General features: G+C 37.6%; 1 protein-coding gene across 2 annotated transcripts in view; it reads right to left on the bottom strand.

Annotated features, from left to right (window-relative positions):
- Positions 1-22,176, bottom strand: part of LOC123520220 — an 83,915-nt gene that overhangs the window by 28,919 nt on the left and 32,820 nt on the right. For both annotated transcript variants that reach the window (XM_045282310.1, XM_045282311.1), the window contains exons 3-6: positions 8,707-8,917; positions 8,008-8,235; positions 7,643-7,828; positions 7,154-7,338 (exon numbers count right to left, since the gene is read on the bottom strand). In XM_045282310.1, the coding sequence (XP_045138245.1) occupies positions 7,154-7,338; positions 7,643-7,828; positions 8,008-8,235; positions 8,707-8,917 (810 nt within the window). The remainder of the gene's footprint in view (positions 1-7,153; positions 7,339-7,642; positions 7,829-8,007; positions 8,236-8,706; positions 8,918-22,176) is intronic.

Below are 22,176 nucleotides of genomic sequence, written 5' to 3'. Positions count from 1 at the left end.
CTGTTAGGTACCTGGTACTGAGCATGGCTACGTCTGCAGGATCTGTACACTTGGAAAATGTATAAGTAATGGCTATATTTATGATCCATTCATATTCCAGGTAGCTACTGTTTTCTCCAAATGAGTTTTCTTTTTTTTTTTTTCTTTATTTAAGGGAAATATATTTTTCAGTGTCTCATTCTTTAGAATTTATACAGACACATGTAGTTTCAAAAATATATTACTGGTAACTTGACTGATGAACGTATTTTGCAATATATCCTCACATTCAGTCAAGATATCCTTGAATTCCTCCTAATACAGGGTACTTATAGAAGAGCTTATCTTCAAGCCTTGTCAATATGATTGACTTTCTACCCGCTATCACTGTTCCAACCTCAGCTAGTGCGTTCCGTATTTTTAGGAGGTGGAGGTGGCAACTCTATCGGCCACAGACGATGTGGAGACTCGTGGCGACTCAGCCGCTTCTTCTTCTTGTGACCCTTTTAGCTTGCGTGTTACTTTCACCATGATATTTGTTTTCACTCCTCTATTGCCTGCTATAATGGATATCATATCTTAGTATACATATACGCTCATGCCATGAGGATAACCTCGACTCCGTGGCACTGAGTGATAGTGAATTACTAATGAAATACCGCGGTATTTCATTAGTAATTCACTATCACTCAGTGCCACGGAGTCGAGGTTATCCTCATGGCATGAGCGTATATGTATACTAAGATATGATGTCCATTATAGCAGGCAATAGAGGAGTGGAAACAAATATTGTGGTGAAAGCAACACGCAAGCTAAAAGGGTCACAAGAAGAAGAAGCGGCCGAGTCGCCACGAGTCTCCACCTTGTCTGTGGCCAATCTCATCTCTGCTTTATTTTTTGGTATTCCATGTATGGTTTCACTTTATGCATTACAAAACAATCCTTTCTTGGGGGCAAAGTTTGTAAAAAGCTAATAGAAATGTTGTTTTGTGAACATAAATGCACATATAAGACAGTAACACCACCTCAAGGTGATTTTCCCAGCAACCTGATGGCAACCTCGTCATCGTCCCTCCAAGCGTTCATGGATGCCATTTCGCGGCAGGAGGTTGCTCTGACGTTGTTAAAGTTTTTTGGATCCAGCTCCTGGCAACCAATGAGCACTTTTAGGCGGGCTACCAACCTCCACCTGCCAACAGCAACGAATCTTTGTGGATGCTATTTTACGAAGGTTGGTATGTGAGCAGGAGGTTGCTATGGAGGTTGTCTGTACCAACATAAACAACAACCAGCTTCTTGGATCCGGCCCCGGATCTCCCACCTATTGGACAGTTGCGGAACTCTCTGGCGCGCAGTTTGAAATTGCGTCTGGCGCTCAGTTTGAAAATACAGTTGGGTCAAATCGCGTATAATCTTAAATTGCCTTATAGTGGACTGACGTAACTACGAGTTTGACGTAACTCGAGACCGACGTAACCCGGGACTTTACTGTATATATATATATATATATATATATATATATATATATATATATATATATATACAGTAAAGTCCCGGGTTACGTCGGTCTCGAGTTACGTCAAACTCATAGTTACGTCAGTCCACTATAAGGCAATTTAAGATTAAAAAAATAAAAAATTTATAAATCGTAAAGTGTGGGATTTATTGTTATTGTTGGTGGTTGCTCGCCACACCGCCCGCCTCACGCTTGAATACAATAACACCCTGCCTCAGTTCCACCACACCGTCGCCCCTGGCAAGAGTGTTATCCTACTTCTGTGTTTACTGACTCAAGTTCTTAGTATCTTGCTCAATAGCACCAAAGAGAAAACTTCTTAGTGACAGCAGTGATGCTAAGAAAAGAAAAACCATTATGCTACAAGAAAAAGAGAACATAATTAAAAGACATGAGAAGGGAGGCAGCAGCTGTGTGTGAGGGAGGGAAGAAGAAAATTGGAAGCCCGTTACCATGACAACGGGGAGGTTGACGACCATGAGGGCTCGCACACCCATCACAACAATAACAACTCCGGAGCCTTCGCCTGGACCACACGACACTCGCAGCTGACTTGCACCGTCTGCGCCTGTCTGCTGATCCCTATTGCCCTTTCCTATTGCATTTCCTGCCCCGCTGCCCACGCTTCTACTCCCACCGCACTGCACTACGCTCCCAGCTGTCCACCCTGGGCCTCACATCATTCGACCTGCCCACCCTTCTGGCGGCCTCAAGCGTCCACCCTTCTCTGCAACCTGCAGTCCTTCGCGTTTGTGGCCCTAATCAACAACAAAAACAAGCTTGTGTTTCATATTCCTACATACTTGTAAATAATATAACAATATAACCTTTAACTTACCTGAATGACCATAAACAATGATTGGTTGAAAACTCCATAATATGGTTTGAAATGTACGGAAACTCGAGTTACGTACAAAATCGACTTACGTCATGTTTCAGGAACGTAACTCTGACGTAAAACGAGACCTTACTGTATATATATATATATATATATATATATATATATATATATATATATATATATATATATATATATATATATATATATATATATATATATATATATATATATATATATATATATATATATATATATATACAGGCAACCCCCGCTTAACGAATGGGTTACGTTCCTAAATAATCGTTCGTTGCGTTAATTTTTGTTAAGCGAACCAATTATAACAAGTTTGACCCCTGACTTGAACTTCCATTGAGAGTAAACAAAGCAAGAGTGCATCATAGTACACTAAAAGGTTTAATGAAGGTAAAAATTATGAAGTTAAGCATTTAAGCAGTTTAATTTAAGACTAAACTCACTTTAACAAAATTTTATCCAGGTAAATTTTTCCAAGTTTGAAAGCTCCACCATATCATGCAAGCCAATAGGCTTTTGAATACACCAGCGCCTCTCGTGGACAACACGCACACCACTCACTCCCCTACCCTTCCCCGATCTTAGTTCAAAACAATAACTGTCCAGCAGCAGCTCATCTTCCCTCACTCATCATGCCACCAAAATGCCCTGCAACCAGTCCTGCAATGTCGTTTAGCATTGCCAAGAAGAAAAGGGAGTCTCTTACTCTCAAAGTGAAGCTGGATATTATTCACAGACACGAAAGAGGCGAGAAAACTAATAGTATTGCTCGCCACCATGGCTTGACTCCATCCAGTCTCTATTATTTTCAAATCAGCAGACTATTAGCCCTTAGAGTACAGGGAGCTGATTTACTTTCCATCTGTTACAGTGGGAAAAAATTACACCTGTCAAAAATGCTAAAAGATTTTTTTTCTTATAAAAAGCATATTTCTCTGTGTTATTCTGAGTACAATGTAGTTTTCAACATGTTATGACCTCTGAGAGCAAAGTTATTGCATATAAAAAAGTTTTCTACGAAGCCCTGGCAGAACCCGCTGCTAAGAAATACCCCCAAGCTCTGATAAGACGGCGTGTGTGCTCCCTCTCTCTCCTTTTGGGCATTTGAATTTGATGTAAAAGTAGGAACTTTTGCACTTTCATGTCATGAAAATGTGAACTCAGATATATGTAATGATGTGCAAAACAGGAAAAGGAAAAGAAACCACACATTACAAGTACAAGTAACTCTTGATTTACATGTGTTTAATATACGCATTTTTGTTAATACACAACCAAAAAAAAATTAAAATCAATCAAATTTGCGCGATCGGTTTGCTTATATGCAATTTGGCCCAACCGCATTTTCAAACTGAGCACCAGACGCAATTTCAAACCGCACGCCAGAGAGTGGACAGTGACGGTGAGTGCTTGTGAGGGGTGAAGACATTGGCGTCCTGCATTTATTTTTTTACTAGTGTTTACTTTTATAATGTGGGGTTATTTTTGATAAGTGGATTTTTGATAAAGTGGTAAAGCTCAGAGGAAGATGGTGACTGACTGTGGTGTGAGTGGTGAAGGCAGTGACGCAGTGAGTGTTGTGTTTACGTAATCTTTGTTTTGTTTTCTCTTATTATTTTTTGCTTTCTCTTATTATTTCTTGCTTTTCCCTTTACTTTAAATACACTTCTAGTATTTAAAATGGTAAATAATAAAAACATGTTAATTTAGCCAAATAAATAGAGTATTTTGTACAAATTTTTTTGGACCACATCCCGCATCCCCCCTATTATCTATTGTTTCTTATGAGAATTACAAGTTTGTTTTACGCGAATTTTGATATACACGATGCCTCTTGGAACACATCTATAATGTAAATCAAGATTTACCTGTATTGTGGATTTCTGTAATAATTGGAATCTGACAACTCTTATTAGCAATGGGATTCACGTGACTTAGCCGACAAGCACAGTCCTGTAGAGGCAACCAGGGGTAACACACACCAATGCATTGCTCGAGGGGAGTACGTGAGGAGGTTTATGAATGTCGCTATGAGGGTTGGTCTATGTCTCCCAGATCACTATCAGAATCACTACTGGAGTCTTCATTTTCTTCTGTCTCAATAAAAAAATCAGTCTTCATTTTCATCACTGTCCTCAATGTTACTACTGAGTAACACTGACATAACATCACTTGGAGTACCGTTTCCTCCCTCCGGGTCACGGGGGTTGCCGCCTCAAAATGGGAAAAGATGACCTATTGAGTGGGAAAAGTTGCCAGATACCTCCACTTGCCCCAGGACCAATAGTGATGGGGAGAGATTCAAACGTTTAGCGCAGAAAAATCATGATTCCCGGAACGATCCCCGCCTCTCCACACGCAACGCTACAATTGTCCCAAAACGATCACCGTACGTTAAGGGTTAAGAAGGCTGGTGAGGCCGTATCTTCCTTGCAAGCTAAAAGAACCACCCAAACTCATGACTCTGCAATGGATGAAATAGAAAACCTTGTGGAAATGTAGCACATAAGTTTTGTATGCGGTACAATGATGCGCCATTTGTTTACATTCCACAGGTTGCCAGCTAGCGTCTTTCCCACTCCACTCTACCTCCCTTCATAAATTTAAGATCATCAACATTATAAAGTTACTTACATACATACATTAGTGTACATTATAATGACTTTGTCTTAAATTAAACTGCTTAAATGTTTAACTTCATAATTTTTATTTTCATTAAACATTTTACTGTACTATGATGCACTCTTGCTTTGTTTACTCTCAATGGAAGTTCAAGTCAGGGGTCAAACTTGTTATAATTGGTTCGCTTAACGAAAATCCTCGCAACAAACAATTTTTTAGGAACGTAACCCGTTTGCTAAGTGGGGGTTGCCTGTATAAGATCCTTTTAAATCCTTCTTCTATATTTTTTAAAGAAAATGTATATGTTTGTTATTCTACAATATAGTGGTGAGATGAAGTTGGCTACCTATGTTATTTGCAGTGATTGATTAATTAAGGGATAGTAATGGCAGACTTGAAATTACTTTACTGGCAACCACCCTGGGAACATTAGAAAAAAAAAAAGACCTAAAATAATTAGACCTAAAAATGTTTGAATTAAAAAAAAATGAAAGCTTAAATAAATAAAGTTGGTCAGGAATTAAGAGGGACTTATGACTGTCTTACTCTCTATGATTCAAGAACCCCTTACTCCAACAGTTTTTTGCAGAAATACTCAATGTTTCAGGAAAATATTATGTATCAATAGTAACTATGAAGCCAATAGGAACTATATGTTCTAGTAACTTGACTACTATTTGTTTGTATAAGTCATAACTGTAAGTCAAAAAGGCAATATTGTAGCAGAGGTGTCTGATATACAAATGTGCAAAGACATATCACACCATTCATCACTTCTTATAGTTAACAGTAAGTGTTTACTGTTCTTATGATGATATATATAGAACTCTGCAACTCTGTAACTTGATTGCATGTGGATCTCACAGAAAACGAACTGCTAATGAAATTCTTTAAATAAATCGTCATGTAATCTCCCATGACTTTTTGGCATGCTCATGATCTAATCCAGTTTCCTTGCATTTCATGTCATGATTGACTATGAAAATCTTTACACTTTATCAGTGAAATATTGTCTCCAATGCCATTCCTCCTGGTGCAGCCATGGGCCAACCAAGTTGGCATAATTGCAAAATGTTGAGATGGGTGAATGTCATGCATATCATTTGTAAAGTAACGTTTTGGGATGACTTCCAAAAAAGGGGAGGAGCTTAGCGGCTTCACTTTTGTAACGTCATAGCCTCTCCACTCATCTTTACTCCAAGTTTACGACCGCCTGCAGCCATCTATTGGATGTTTCTAGAAGTCTGTGAGGTGCACATTGTTTGAATTAATTTGTTGGCCATCTGGACTCAAATTATTAAATCCTTATCTGGACACTGTCCAAATCAACTGAAATCCAGATAAACAAGGTCCAGAGAAACGAGGGTCAAGTGCAATACCTCCTCAAGTCTCTAACTTATCAGACGGAAAATGTCAAAGGCACTTCCTCATTGGAGGATCCTGAGGAATTGGAGCAATATGATAAGTTATACAAGAGGTTATGCGAGGACCTTAATTTAGAAGGCAGAGTGACATGGATTAAAGATTGGTGAAAGATCAAGAATGTTGGACATATGATATAAATATGAGACTTCCTGCATGAGATGGGGGTAACAGACCAGTCCAGGTTAAAGTGTTTTTTCATAGACTTATTCACTTTAAAATCTCCTCCGCACAATGGTGTTGAATGGAACCAAATTACTTCACTGCAAATGTGACTCAACGGAAAAAAAAATAAATAAAAAAAAAATAAATAAATAATAAATAAATAAATAAATAAGTAAATAATAATAATTATTATTATTATTATCAATTGTAATTAAATTAAATTAAATAAAAAAATAATTAGATTTTGCCTTAACAACTGCAAAATTCTCCAAGCTGAATCAGTATCAGAAGAGAGTGGCATCCAGTTTTGGTGTCTCTGGATGCACAGCCAAAACAATGGCCATGCATTCCTCTGAGGTAGCTCTGCCATTCACAGAACAAAAACCTACCTACAATACACCACACTACTGCAAGCTTGGCACACCATTGTTTCTTTGCACCTTGAGCATGAAGAAGTTCATAAGTCACTAAACTCTGACCATAAATTTCTCTCTTTAAAAAAAAAAAATGGTCTGTAAATCCCTTCTATTGCAGGAGACCTAATATGTGATGTAAACATAAGATGAAGACCTTACTTTGCACTTATAAGATCTCTGGCTGGTATCCAAGGTTGGTCAATGACATGCAGGTCACACATTTTTGTTTCTTCAGTTGGATCTTGGTCACAGAAAGTCCTGTTCACATCAACACCAGTGACCGTCTTTTTACAAAGGCTCTCAGCGATTTCCATTGAGAGGAAATACCTTACTCCCGCTACAACCTATACAAATTGATAAAATAATGCATATAAGATATTTCAGTAAATAATCTTGCAGAAATATAAATATCTCACAGTATTGCAGTTTCTTCTTCTTCTATGTATATTACTAGTTCTATTTGTAATTAACAAGAAAGAATGTTTCTATGGCATTGTGGTGAACAAACAAAACATTTCACTATGCCGTAGTGATATCAGTTCATAAGCTTATCATCATTCAAAGAAATCTAATATCATAACAATTACATTTCAATTACTTGAGGAAAAACATTTTGGTGGACAGAATCTCATTTCTATCGAGTCATACCTGACTGTGAGCCTTGATGAGCTGCAGGATGATGTGCAAGTTATCTTCATCTGATGATGTTCTATCATACTCCTTTATAGCAAAATCAGCTACTTCAAGAACAGTGGGATCATTCAGGGGTGTTGGGTGGGGACATCCAGAGCATGAGGCAGCTACAGGCACCACTAATTCTTCCTCCACATTTCTCTATGGTATAAACAGATAAGGAATAAAATGTAATAAAATAAAGAGGTTAATGCAAATATAAGGGAACTATATGAATTTGTTTTATGAAGATAATGATGTTATGTTACAAGTTTTGATTAGCTTTATAAGGTCTACAGATTCTTGCATAGTTTTATCTATAGACCTCAGTCAATACTTGCCTTCCTTTCACAATGTATATCATTATCATCATCTAGAATGGGGACAACCTCAAGACTTGTTATCTGATTTGGGTTATGCAACACAACCACTGAGCAAACATAATGGCCACGTCGCATATCAGGAGGACATTCCCGATTGTCTGTCAGCTGGTCACGAGACCTGAGACAGAGAGTGAATCCATACTCCACATCCACCTGTATCTGTGTTGTGTCTGTCTGCGGGTCAAACTGTAATAAATGAGAAGACCATCACTAAGTATCACTAAGCTGGTGAAGTTTGCTCATGCCTCTGAGTTTCTCTTGCTAATCAGCATCATTGTAAGGACATTAACCTGCTAATCATAATTTAGCACCAAAAAAATATCATTGTTATTAAATGACTCTTAAACAACTACATGACTAATTAATATTCAGTCTCTTAAATTAACAATGAGAAAAGTTTAGACTAATTCATTCTGAATTAGAAGTTAATATATTGTACACACACACATACCTTTATGCTAGTTATATCATAAGTGATCAGTTCACCTCTGAATTTTGATTCAGAACCACGGTCAATATAGTTGAAGGCTTTCACACCAACTTGCTGTTCCTCCACTACATGACTAATTAATATTCAGTCTCTTAAATTAACAATGAGAAAAGTTTAGACTAATTCATTCTGAATTAGAAGTTAATATATTGTACACACGCACATACCTTTATGCTAGTTATATCATATGTGATCAGTTCACCTCTGAATTTTGATTCAGAACCACGGTCAATATAGTTGAAGGCTTCCACACCAACTTGCTGTTCCTCCACTCCCTTGGGGAGTACCAGCACTGTCACTTCTGAAGCAGAGGGCACAGGCAACAACATCTGAGGTCCCCACCTATTGAAGTCATTGTCATCTTCTGCTTCTGCACACCTGATAAAAACATCAAGAATTAATGATAAATATATATAATCATATGACATGAAACATGATCAGGATGTAGCATTCCTACTGTTTACTTATAGTAGTAATCATGGTTATGAGCTTCACACTCTAATTTGTTCTTTTCTATTACAAGACCATGACTGTAATAAAAATGTACTTCTCCATCTCGGAAAATTTGGATGTATACATTCTCATGCATTAACTGCCTGGCCTGGCTGTTATATCTGTTGGCAACCCACACTTGAATGTCACCTCATGGCTAAACAACATATCAAAATGTGTAAGTACATAAAACATTTTACACTTAGAATAACCTGTATTTTTACCTTTGGCAATAAGCAAAAAACTTGTATCACTATGTATTTCTATAATTGTTTAGTCTTTTACAGTAAAAATTCAGATGTGTTAACTGCACTATTGCACACAAGGTCTCAGCAGTCTAATATAATGTTTGTTATACTCACATCAGTCAAGAGCATGGTTGGCAATGAAAAAACCACACCTTATCAAAACCAATCCACCTCTCAAAAAAAAAGAAAAAAAAAATTAGTGTCTTAGTATATACAGATATTCACGTTAATATTATGTAATTTTGAAATAACATGAGGTACAAACCTAGTCATATTTCTTTAAACTACACAAATAATTTAATGTCAAAATGCTTTGCTGGTATGGCAAATATTGAGAATCATGAGAATCCACAAGATGTTTGTTTGGGCTGCCATATTGTCATCACAGCTGATCGCAGCATGTAGGTGCTTCCCCTTCAGGACATTTAGTGATGCATGATACACATCTTCTGGAAGGTCAGCATGTGCCATTTTGCTATTAGTTAGATGCCATTACTATAGCAAGGACGATCCTTTGTTTATTCTAACTGAGAAGTGCAAAAAAGCATTATGTAATAGGATATGTGCTACAGGGACTGCAGGGTGGGTATCCTCTCAGATAGAGCCCTTCCAGGAACAGATCAATCTATTTTATATTGAATCCTATTGGGAAAATGGTTTTGGTTAATATATATATATATATATATATATATATATATATATATATATATATATATATATATATATATATATATATATATATATATATATTCTGTTAAAAGTGGCAAGTTCTGTATTTATTATTTTCTTCAAGGTATTTTCTTTATACCTTAGGATTGTCTTCAATTCTCTTCCAAGAATATTTAATAGAATATGCTTAAGAGAGAATCTCCTGCCCAATTATACTCTTAAAAAAAAAAAAAAAAAAAAAATATATATATATATATATATATATATATATATATATATATATATATATATATATATATATATATATATATATATATATATATATATATATAGTAATACTCCGCTTAACGAACAGGATAAAGGGTGTCAAAGCTGTTCGTAGAGCGAATATTCGTTAAGCGGCCGTAATTTTCCCATAGGAAATAATAGAAATAGGGGGGGGATGCATTCTGGGCTGGTCCCCAACATACCACATGGGTTAGAAAAAAAAAAAATGATATATACGTTTGGCAGCATATTGGGGCACCGGTGTACCACTACTTTTACGATGTCATATGAGTCATTGGAAGTTAGAGGAGCTACATACAAATTCTCTCACATTCTCGCATTTATGTTCACAAAACAACATTTCTATTAGCTTTTTACAAACCTTGTCCCCAAGAAAGGATTGTTTTGTAATGCATAAAGTGAAATCTTACATGGAATACCAAAAAATAAAACAGAGAGGAGATGAGCCACAGACGAAGCAGGAGACTCGTGGCGACTCGGCCGCTTCTTCTTCTTCTTGTGACCCTTTTAGCCTGTGTGTTGTCTTTCCCCATGATATTTGTTTCCACTCCTCTATTGCCTGCTATAATGGATATCATATCTTAGTATTCATATACGCTCATGACATGAGGATAACCTCGACTCCGTGGCAGTGAGTGATAGTGAATTATTAATGAAATACTGTGGTATTTCATTAGTAATTCACTATCACTCAGTGCCACGGAGTCAAGGTTATCCTTGTTGCATGAGCGTATATGATTTTTATTTTTTTTATTTTATTTTATTTTTTTATTTTTTTTTACGGCAAGGCCAATAGCGCCTGTAGGCACACTTGAAGAGTGTATGGGAAGCGCTGTTCAGCTTCCGCCCATTAGTGGCGCAGGCAATTTTATTTATAGTGGTACCCATATTAGGGCCCATATCACCGCCCAAGCTCATCTTGAGTGTAACCACCTAGAACCTGGATATCATGGTGATATGTAAGTAACTTTAAATCACTCCACAAATGACAAACTGTTTTAAGGCTGTACGTGGTGGGATTTGAACCTACGCGTGGAAGTCTGCCCGATCCCATGCTCACCACCTTATCCACTATGCCATTATAGCAGGCAATAGAGGAGTGGAAATAAATATCATGGGGAAAGACAACACGCAGGCTAAAAGGGTCACAAGAAGAAGAAGAAGCGGCCGAGTGGTCGCAGTCTCCCACTTTGTCTGTGGCTCATCTCATCTCTGCTTTATTTTTTGGTATTCCATGTAAGATTTCACTTTATGCATTACAAAACAATCCTTTCTTGGGGGCAAGGTTTGTAAAAAGCTAATAGAAATGTTGTTTTGTGAACATAAATGCATATATAAGACAGTAACACCACCTCCAGAGGTGGTGTTCCCAGCAATCTCAGAGCAACCTGATAGCAACCTTGTCACTGTTCCTCCAAGCGTTCATGGATGCCATTTCGCTGCAAGAGGTTGCTCTGACATTGCTAAAGAATCTTGGATCCAGCTCCAGGAGCGCTAGAGACAGAGGCGGGGAGCCTGACAATCACAGCGAAGCTGCCGCGTTCTGTCCCTCACTTGGCAAATTCAAACCCAGAAAATTTGCTAAAACAGATGTGGTTGTACGTTATGCAGACTTTTGGTCTAACTTTATATAGTACGTTAAACCGGAAATTCGTTAAACGAACATTCGTTAGGTGGAGTATTACTGTATATATATTTAGTGGAACCTCTAACAGTATACAGTTTAGTTTGGTGATCATGTTCACTTTATACGATATTCACATTACACAATCCCTTCAGGAACGTATCCCTTGCATAAATTGAAAAATCATTGTGTGTGTGTGTGTGTGTGTGTGTGTATGTGTGTGTATTTACCTAGTTGTATTTACCTAGTTATAGTTTTACAAGGCCTGGGCTTTATGCTCGTGTGGCCCCGTCTCCATACCTACACTTATCCAATTTTTCTTTAAAACTATGCACACTCGTTGCTGACACCACTTCCTCACTCAAACTGTTCCAAGTCTCAACACATCTTTGCGAGAAACTATACTTTTTAACAATCTTTCAGACATCTTCCCTTCCTCAGTTTCTTACTATGCAATCTTGTACTTCTAATGTCATATTCTTCTCTCAGGATTAGTTTCTCATTATCCACTTGATCCATTTCGTTAATCAATTTATAAACTTGTATCAGATCCCGTCTCTCTCTTCTCTGTTCCAGGGTTGATAGATCCATATATCATCCCTTTAAATTCTGGAAACAGTCTTGTAGCCATTTTTTGTAGTCTCTCCAATTTCGTTATGTGTTTCTTTTAAAGGGGGGTCCACACAACTCCTGCATATTCCAATCTGGGTCTTATTTTAGTACTTATCAATTTCTTCATCATTTCTTTGTCCAACTAGTGAAATGCTAATCCAATATTCCTTAGCAAATTATATGTCTCTCTGAAAATTCTTTCAATATGGCTTACCGGTTGATTGTTTTCTTCCAGCGTCACACACAAGTCCTTTTCCTTTTTTACTTTTTCTAGTTCTACTCCATCTCCCATCTTATAGATTCCCACTGGTCGTCGTTCACTTTTTCACATTTACATGACATGGCTTTTGTCCACATTGAATTCCATCTCCCATTTTTTACTCCATTTCGAGATCTTGTTTACAGGGTTCTTTCCCTTGGTTACAGAATTTTTCCCATGACTTTTCCATGACTTCTCCATGCCCAAAATAAAGAATTCAAGGACCTTTTACATGCTCCATGATATGAAAACGACAAGTAAGGAAGAAGGATCATGGGACCATATTATAGGTTATGGGGGTGAATGTTTGATATTCTACCTTGGCACCTTCAACATCACTGGAGCACACAAGCTGTACTAAAACGAGCAAGTTTCTAGTCACAGTACGGATGCGCGAGCAAGAAAATAACAACGGCGTTTTTGATAAGCATGCCTTTTAATTTCCATGACTTTCCTATGACCATGGCCTTTTTTCAGCTTTTTCCATGACTTTTCCAGGTTTTCCATGACCTGATGAACCCTGTGTTTAAGTCTTCCTGCAGTATTTCACAATCCTCTTTTTGTTTTATGACTGCACAGTTTTGCATCGTCCGCAAACAGATTTATGTAGCTGTTCACTCCCTCTGGCATGTCATTTATACATGAGACAAAGTATTGGCGCCAATACTGACCCCTGTGGCACTCCGCTGTCTACTGCTCTCCACTTGGACTTAATATCTTTAACTACTGTCCTTATTTCTCTCCCTCTCAAGTAATTTTCCATCCATCTCAATGTGCTTCCTTTTAAGCCACCCTTCTCCTCTAACTTCCATAGTAATCTTTCATATGGCACTTTATCAAATGCCTTTATTAAATCTAAATAAATACAGTCAATCCATCCCTCTCTCTCTTGTACTTTATCAACTATTCTAGAGTAGAAACTCAATAAATTTGTTACACACGACTGACCTTTTCTAAAACCAATTTGGCTATTTGATAATAATTTGTTGTCTTCAAGAAACTCAATCCATTGTTTCTTTATTACTCTTTCACACATCTTGCATATTACACTAGTTAGTGATACCGGTCTGTAATTTTAAGGTTCTTCCTTCCTTCCGCTCTTATATATGGGAACCACCTCAGCTCTTTTCCATTCTACTGATACTGTTCCATTTTCTATTGAGCATTTTATGATGTTGTATATAGGACTTGCTAGTTCTTCTCTACATTCTTTTAATATTCTGCCTGAGACTTCATCCGGTCCCATTGCCTTCTCATCTAATTCCGTCATCAACTCTTATTTCAAGCTTGGTTTCTTTAATCTCTTTCATATGGACAGTCTCTCTATTACCCTGTGGTCTTTCAAATTTGAATTCCTTAGTAAAGACCTCCTGAAATTTACTATTTAACAGTTCTGCAATACTTTTTGGGTCTTCCACCATCCCATTTTCTCCTTTTAACCTTTCTATTGTTTCTTTTTGCCTTATTTTCCCACTGATGAATCTTTAGAGCAATTTAGGTTGTTCCTTGCATTTTTCAACAATATCCTTTTCATAGTTCCTTTCCTCTTCCTTCTTCACTTTAACATATTCATTTCTCACTGTCTTGAAGTTTTCCTTATTTCCTGCATTTCTATTTTTCCTCCACCTTTTCCATGCTCCATCTCTTTTCTCCTTTGCCCTAGCACACCTTGCATTAAACCAAACTTTCTTTCCTTCTTCTTTAGGTCTATATTTCAGGACATATTCCCTGACTCCTGTTTTGTATATTTCCAAAAATAAGTTATATTTTTCTTGCACCCTCTCAGAGTTTTCCATCTCCTCCCAGTTAGCGTATTTGAAATAGTTCTTGAGGTTCTCAATATCAGCCTTTCTGTAATTTAATTGGTCTCCTTTGTATGATTCGTCTCTACCTTCTTTTCCCTCTTCTATATCCATTTCTAATATTACATGGTCACTCTTTCCCAATGGGCACTTATATCTTATATCATCATTCATTTGTATACCCCTTGTAAAAACCAGGTCCAATCTCGCCGGTTTGTCATTTCCTCTGAAACTTGTGTTTTCTTTTACTTTTTGGTCCATCATATTATCTATCATTAGGTTCAGGAATCTTTCTCCCCAGGCTTCTTCCCCCATACCACTTTCATAATTTTCCCAGTCCACTTTTTTACAGTTGAAATCTCCTACTAATATCACTTTTCTCCTTTCTTTAACGATTCTCGTTAGACTCCTTATTGTGTCATCAATCACGTCTTTATATTCTTGATTGGTCCATGAATTTGTTTTTGGTGGCACATATGTTCCAATGATAGTTAACTCTTTTTTATTAATATGCATCTTAATATACAGTACTTCTGCTTTTCCTTCCCCACATTCCACTTGGTTTATCACTATCTCCTTCCTTAACATTATCATGACTCCTCCTCCTCCTTTACCCCCTCTGTCTCTTCTCCATACATTATACCTATTATCCAAGTTTATTTTGATTGCCTCATTCAATTTTGTTTCAGCCAGGCATACAATATCCAGATTTTCTTTCTTTATGTAATCTCTTAATTCTAATTTACTTGATAAAACCCCGTCTATGTTCGTATACATCATTTTTAGTCTCTTGCCTTTATCATTTTTAGTTAAACTTGTTCCACTTTTTTCTCTTCCTTCTCATTTATATACCATTTCCTTATCCTGTCTCCTAGAATTCTCCAAAACAATGCCTTTTTTTCTTCTTCTGACCTTCCATTATATTTTTCCCTTACTGCTGCTGCCAGTTCATTGTATCTCTTCCTTTCTTCCTCATTTCTATTTTTCTTTATATAGATATCCTTGCAGTCTTCTGTTTCTCTAAGTTTTGTTGTTTTATATAATATTTCTTCTGTTGCTGCTTGTGATTTTAGTATTATTTTAATTGATCTCGTTTTTCCTTCTTGATATGGTCCCATTCTGTTTATTTCTTCTACTTCCTCTTCTAAGTTCTGCCTATCTTTGTCATTTAGATTCTTTAGTAGGTCTTTGACTGATTTCATGTGTGTGTGTGTGTGTGTGTGTGTGTGTGTGTGTGTGTGTGTGTGTGTGTGTGTGTGTGTGTGTGTGTGTGTGTGTGTGTGTGTGTGTGTGTATTTACCTAATTTACCTAATTGTAACATACGGGAAAAGAGCTATGCTCGTGTTGTCCCGTCTCCATATCTATTAATGTCCAGCTTTTTCTTAAAATCATGAATATTCCTTGCGTTGACCACTTCCACGTCTAAACTATTCCATGCTTCTACCCTTCTATGAGGGAAGCTATATTTTTTCACATCTCTCCTATAAGTGGCCATTTTAGTTTTTCCCATGCCCTCTCGACATTCTTTCATTCCACATACACAGATCTTCCCTATCCATTTTTCCATGCCAATCATCACTCTGTATATTGCTATCAGGTCTCCCCTTTCTCTTCTGTTTTCCAGGGTCGGAAGTTGCATTCTTTTCAGTCTGTCTTCATAAGTCAAATCTCTTAAGTCAGGCACCATTTTTGTTGCAGCCCTCTGTACTTTCTCTAGTTTCCTTATGTGTTTCTTTAAGTTCGAGCCCACTGTATTGTTGCATATTCAAGCCTCGGTCTTATCATTGCAGTAATTATTTTCTTCATCATTTCTTCATCTAAATATCGAACGCCACTCTTATGTTCCTCAATAAGTTCAATACTTCTCAATTATTTTGTTTATATGTCTCTCTGGCGATAGGTCATTGGTAATTGTCACCCCAAGGTCTTTTCTTCATGACTGGTTTTATGTCTTCATTTCCTATCTTGTACATACTCCTGATTCTTCTTTCACTCTTGCCAAACTCTATTTTCTTGCATTTTGTCGTGTTGAACTCCATTTGCCATGTACAGCTCCATTTCCATATTCTGTCCAAGTCTTCCTGGAGTAGTTCGCAATCTTTGTCACATCTCACTTTTCTTAACAATTTTGCATCGTCTGCAAATAGGCTCACATAACTGGACACCCCATCCACCATGTCATTTATGTAGACCGCAAACATTACTGGTGCCAACACTGATCCCTGTGGAACTCCACTCTCCACCAAGCCCCATTCTGATGGTCTGTCCTTAATTATTGTTCTCATTTCTCTTCCTACCAAAAGTCTTCCATCCATTTTAGTAAACTGCCATGCACTCCTCCAACCATTTCAAGTTTCCAGATCAGTCTCTGTGGTACCTTATCAAAGGCCTTTTTAAATCCAGATATATTCCATCAGCCCAACCATCTCTTTCCTGTATTACATCTATCACCCTCGAATAGTAACATATCAGGTTTGTCGTGCATGAACGCCCTTTTCTAAAACCAAATTGACACTCACAAAGTATGTCATTTTTCTCCAAGAAGTCTGTCCATCTATTCTTCACCACCCTCTCACACATCTTAGCTACCACACTTGTAAGTGACACTGGTCTATAGTTCAATGGGTCTCTCTTGTTACCTGATTTATAGATTGGGACAATGTTAGCTCTTTTCCAGTCTTGGGGCACTACACCTTCCCTTAATGAGGCATCAATTACTTCACAAACTTTTTCTGCCAGTTGCTCCTGCATTCTCTTAAAATCCATCCTGATACCCCATCAGGTCCCACAGCTTTTCTCACTTCTAAACTCCCATCATATTCTTGATCTCCTCCACAGTTACTTGAAACTCCTTCATAATCCCTTTCTGTTCCATTACCAGTGGTTTGTCAAAAACAGTCTCCTTTGTGAATACCTTCAAAGCATCCATTCATAGCCTCTGCCATTTCCTGGGATCTTCACTGCATACTCCATTTACTTCTAAACTTTCAATACTTTCTCTATTTTGATGTTGTTGTTCACATGTCTGTAAAAAAGCCTTGGTTGGTCTTTACATTTATCAATTATATCCTTTTCTTGTTTCTTTCTTTCTTCTCTTCTAATCAACACATATTCATTTCTTGCTCTTTTGTAACTTTCCCACTGCTTAATCCGTCTTTTCCTTCTCCACCTCTTCCATGCATCCTCTTTTCTTGTTCTAGCCTTTTCACATCTATCGTTAAACCAGTGTGTGTGTGTGTGTGTGTGTGTGTGTGTGTGTGTGTGTGTGTGTGTTTTACCTATTTGTATTTACCTATTTGTGTATTACAGGGCCCGAGCTAAGCTCTCTGTGTCCTGTCTCCTTGTCCATTCCTGTCATATCTCTCTTTCATCTGATTGACACACACCGCATCAACGGCATGACTGCTCAGTTTATTCCACTTATCAATGCTACGATGCGGGAAACTGTATTTTCTCACGTCATTTAGACAGATGTCTTTTGTTAGCTTTTTTCCATGTCCTCAGAGCTGATTACTTGTGGTCACCTTTATCAACTCTGTCGAGTATGTCAATCTTGTTCACCAATTTATACATAGTTATCATGTCTCCTCTTGTTCTTCTCTCTTCTAATGTGGTCAGCCTCAACTTCCTCAGTCTTTTCTCATAGTCTAACTCCCTGAGTCCTGGTACCATCTTTGTTGCCAGCCTCTGTACCCTTCTTTACATTTTTCTCCATATGCGGTGACCAGACACAAGCTGCATATTCTAACTGGGGTCTTATTAAGGTACGTAATATCTTCTTCATCATTCCTTCATCTAGGTAGTGGAATGCAAGGCCAATATTTTGAAGCATGTTATATGTTTTCAAAAAAATCTTGTTAATGTGTTTCTCCGGTGACAAAGTGTTTTGCACAGTTACTCCTAAGTCTTTCTCCTCATTGGTCTCTTTAATTTTCTCATCACCCAGCCTGTAATCCCAGTTTGGTCTGTATCTACTTCTTCCCATTTTCATAACATGGGTCTTGTCTATATTAAATTCCATCTGCCACTCCTTACTCCACTCATATATCTTATCAAGATCTTCCTGTAACTTGTTACAATCTTCCACATTCCTTACTCTCCTCATAATTTTAGTATCGTCCGCAAACATGTTCATGTAACTGTCAATTCCTACTGGTATATCATTAACATAAATCAAAAACATGATGGGACCAAGCACTGACCCTTGTGGAACTCCACTGGTTACCTTCTTCCACTCGGACTTCCTTCCTCTCACCACTGTTCTCATTTCTCTTCCCATTAAGTAGTTTTCCATCCATTTTGCTAGTTTATCATTTACTCCTCCAATCTTCTTTAGTTTCCACATCAGTCTATTGTGTGGTACTTTATCAAAGGCCTTTCTCAAGTCCAGGTAGATAGCATCCACCCATCCCTCTCTATGTTGTAATATGTCAGTCACTCTTGAATAAAAACATAATAAATTGGATACGCACGATCTTCCTTTTCTGAAACCAAACTGTCTTTCGCTCAGAATGTTTTTACTTTCTAGATACTCACTCCACTTAGCTTTAATTACTTCTTCACATACCTTTCACAATATACTAGTCAACGATACTGGTCTATAATTTAGCAGTTCCATTCTATTACCATTCTTATATATGTGTGTGTGTGTGTGTGTGTGTGTGTGTGTGTGTGTGTATTTTCCTATTTGTGTATTACAGGGCCCGAGCTAAGCTCTCTGTGTCCTGTCTCCTTGTCCATTCCTGTCATATCTCTCTTTCATCTGATTGACACACACTGCGTCAACGACATGACTGCTCAGTTTATTCCACTTATCAATGCTACGATGGGGGAAACTGTATTTTCTCACTTCATTTAGACAGATGTCCTTTATTAGCTTTTTTCCAAGTCCTCGGAGATAATTACTTGTGGTCACCTTTATCAACTCTCTATCCAGTATGTCAATCTTGTTCACCAATTTATACATAGTTATCATGTCTCCTCTTGTTCTTCTCTCTTCTAATGTGGTCAGGCCCAGCTTCCTCAGTCTTTCCTCATAGTCTAACTCCCTGAGTCCTGGTACCATCCTTGTTGCCAGCCTCTGTACCCTTTCTACCTTCTTCACATTTTTCTTCATATGGGTGACCAGACACATGCTGCATATTCTAACTGGGGTCTTATTAAGGTACATAATATCTTCTTCATCATTCCTTCATCTAGGTAGTGGAATGCAAGGCCAATATTTTGAAGCATGTTGTATGTTTTCCAAAAAATCTTGTTAATGTGTTTCTCCGGTGACAAAGTGTTTTGCACGGTTACTCCTAAGTCTTTCTCCTCATTGGTCTCTTTAATTTTCTCATCACCCAGCCTGTAATCCCAGTTTGGTCTGTATCTACTTCTTCCCATTTTCATAACATGGGTCTTGTCTATATTAAATTCCATCTGCCACTCTTTACTCCACTCATATATTTTATCAAGATCTTCCTGTAACTTGTTACAATCTTCCACATTCTTTACTCTCCTCATAATTTTAGTATCGTCCGCAAACATGTTCATGTAACTGTCAATTCCTACTGGCATATCATTAACATAAATCAAAAACATGATGGGACCCAGCACTGACCCTTGTGGAACTCCACTGGTTACCTTCTTCCACTCGGACTTCTTTCCTCTCACCACTGTTCTCATTTCTCTTCCCATTAAGTAATTTTCCATCCATTTTGCTAGTTTATCATTTACTCCTCCAGTCATCTTTAGTTTCCACATCAGTCTATTGTGTGGTACTTTATCAAAGGCCTTTCTCAAGTCCAGGTAGATAGCATCCACCCATCCCTCTCTATGTTGTAGTATGTCAGTCACTCTTGAATAAAAACATAATAAATTGGATATACACGATCTTCCTTTTCTGAAACCAAACTGCCTTTCACTCAGAATGTTTTCACTTTCTAGATACTCACTCCACTTAGCTTTAATTACTTCTTCACATACCTTGCACAATATACTAGTCAACGATACTGGTCTATAATTTAGCGGTTCCATTCTACTACCATTCTTATATATAGGCACAATGTCAGCTCTTTTCCACTCTTTCGGGACTAATCCTGTTCGTATGGAGGTTTCCACAATATCAAATATGGGGTTCAACAATTGATCCTTACATTCTTTTAGCAACCTCCCAGATATGCCATCAGGCCCCATTGATTTATTAATATCCAGATTGCTTATAATTTTCCTTACATCTTCCTTAGTAACCATGATGTCCTGCATTTGCTTTATTTCCGTAGGCCTTCCTCCCATAAAATGCTCCTCCTTTGTAAACACTTTGCAAAAGTTGTCGTTCAAAATTTCAGCTATCTCTCCAGCATCTTCATATACTTCTTCCCGTTTTTACCTTTTCTATTGCCTCCCTTTTATTTAGTTTTCCATTTATGAATTTGTAAAACATTTTGGGTCACTATCACAGTTTTCCACCACCCTCTGTTCATATTCCTTCTGTGCTGTTCTCCTTACTTCAACATATCTATTCCTTGCTGTTCTGTAGCCTTCCCTTGATAATACATCACTGCTTTTCTTAAGTTTCTTCCATGCCTTTTCTTTGTTCTTTTTTGCTTCTTCACAATTTCTATTAAACCACTGTTTATTATTTAAAGTCCCCTTCCTGTAATATGGCACAAACTTTTTCACAGCAGAGTTATACAAATCCATAACTTTATCGTACTTGAATTGCATATCTCTTTCCTGGTATACCACGGACCAGTCAATTTCATTAAAGAACTCCCTTATATGGTTATAATTTCCCCTAGTATAATTCAATTTTTCCTCCCTGCGTTCCACAATCTTATTCATGCTTAATTCTGTATCCAGCTCAAAGCTTAGGACATCATGATCGCTTTTCCCCAAGGGACTTTCATGTTCAATTTCCTCTTTTAGAGATATGCCCCTGGTAAATACCAAATCCAACCTTCCTGCAACATCCTGTCCCCTGCACCTTGTTGGTGATCTCACCCACTGTGCCATCAAGTTATTTGTTGCTACCTTTAACAATTCTTCTGCCCACTCACCACCTTTCACGACTTCGTAGTCTTCCCACACTATTTCTTTGCAATTAAAGTCTCCAAATATCATCACTCTATCCTTTCTGTTGAGTTCTTGCTTCACTCTGTCTAGAGTATTTCTCATCACCATTTGGTACTGTTCATATTCCCAAGCACTGGTTCTGGGTGGTATGTATACTGTTATAATATTAATGTCCCTCTTGCCATCTGTTATAAGCATACTTATCACTTCCTCATTTCTCTTACTATAGTTCACCTCCTTCACTATCAGATCTTCCTTAGTAAGAACCATTATACCACCACCTCCTTTATTTTTCTATCATTTCTCCATACTTTGTAGTGTTTTACAACAAACCAGTCTAGCTTTATTTCGTGCCTTAGCTTTGTTTCCACTACACACATTATGTCCGGTTCGTTATTTCTTAGGTAATCCATACATTCTAGCCTCTTAGACAGAAATCCATCTATGTTCGTGTAAGTCACTTTTATTCCATTCCTAGTCTCGTTCTTCCATGTAATGCCTATTCCGTCTGTTTTATCCACCACTTCTTTAGCCTCCCATTTCTCATCCTCCAAAAAAAATTGGTCTTTTCCTCCTCTGTTCTTTC

This window comes from Portunus trituberculatus, chromosome 46 (assembly GCF_017591435.1).
Source record: "Portunus trituberculatus isolate SZX2019 chromosome 46, ASM1759143v1, whole genome shotgun sequence".
In the NCBI taxonomy this organism is placed as follows: Eukaryota; Metazoa; Arthropoda; class Malacostraca; order Decapoda; family Portunidae; genus Portunus; species Portunus trituberculatus.
The sequence above is the reverse complement of the archived record's forward strand: the minus strand, read 5'-3'. Positions and strand labels throughout refer to the sequence as shown.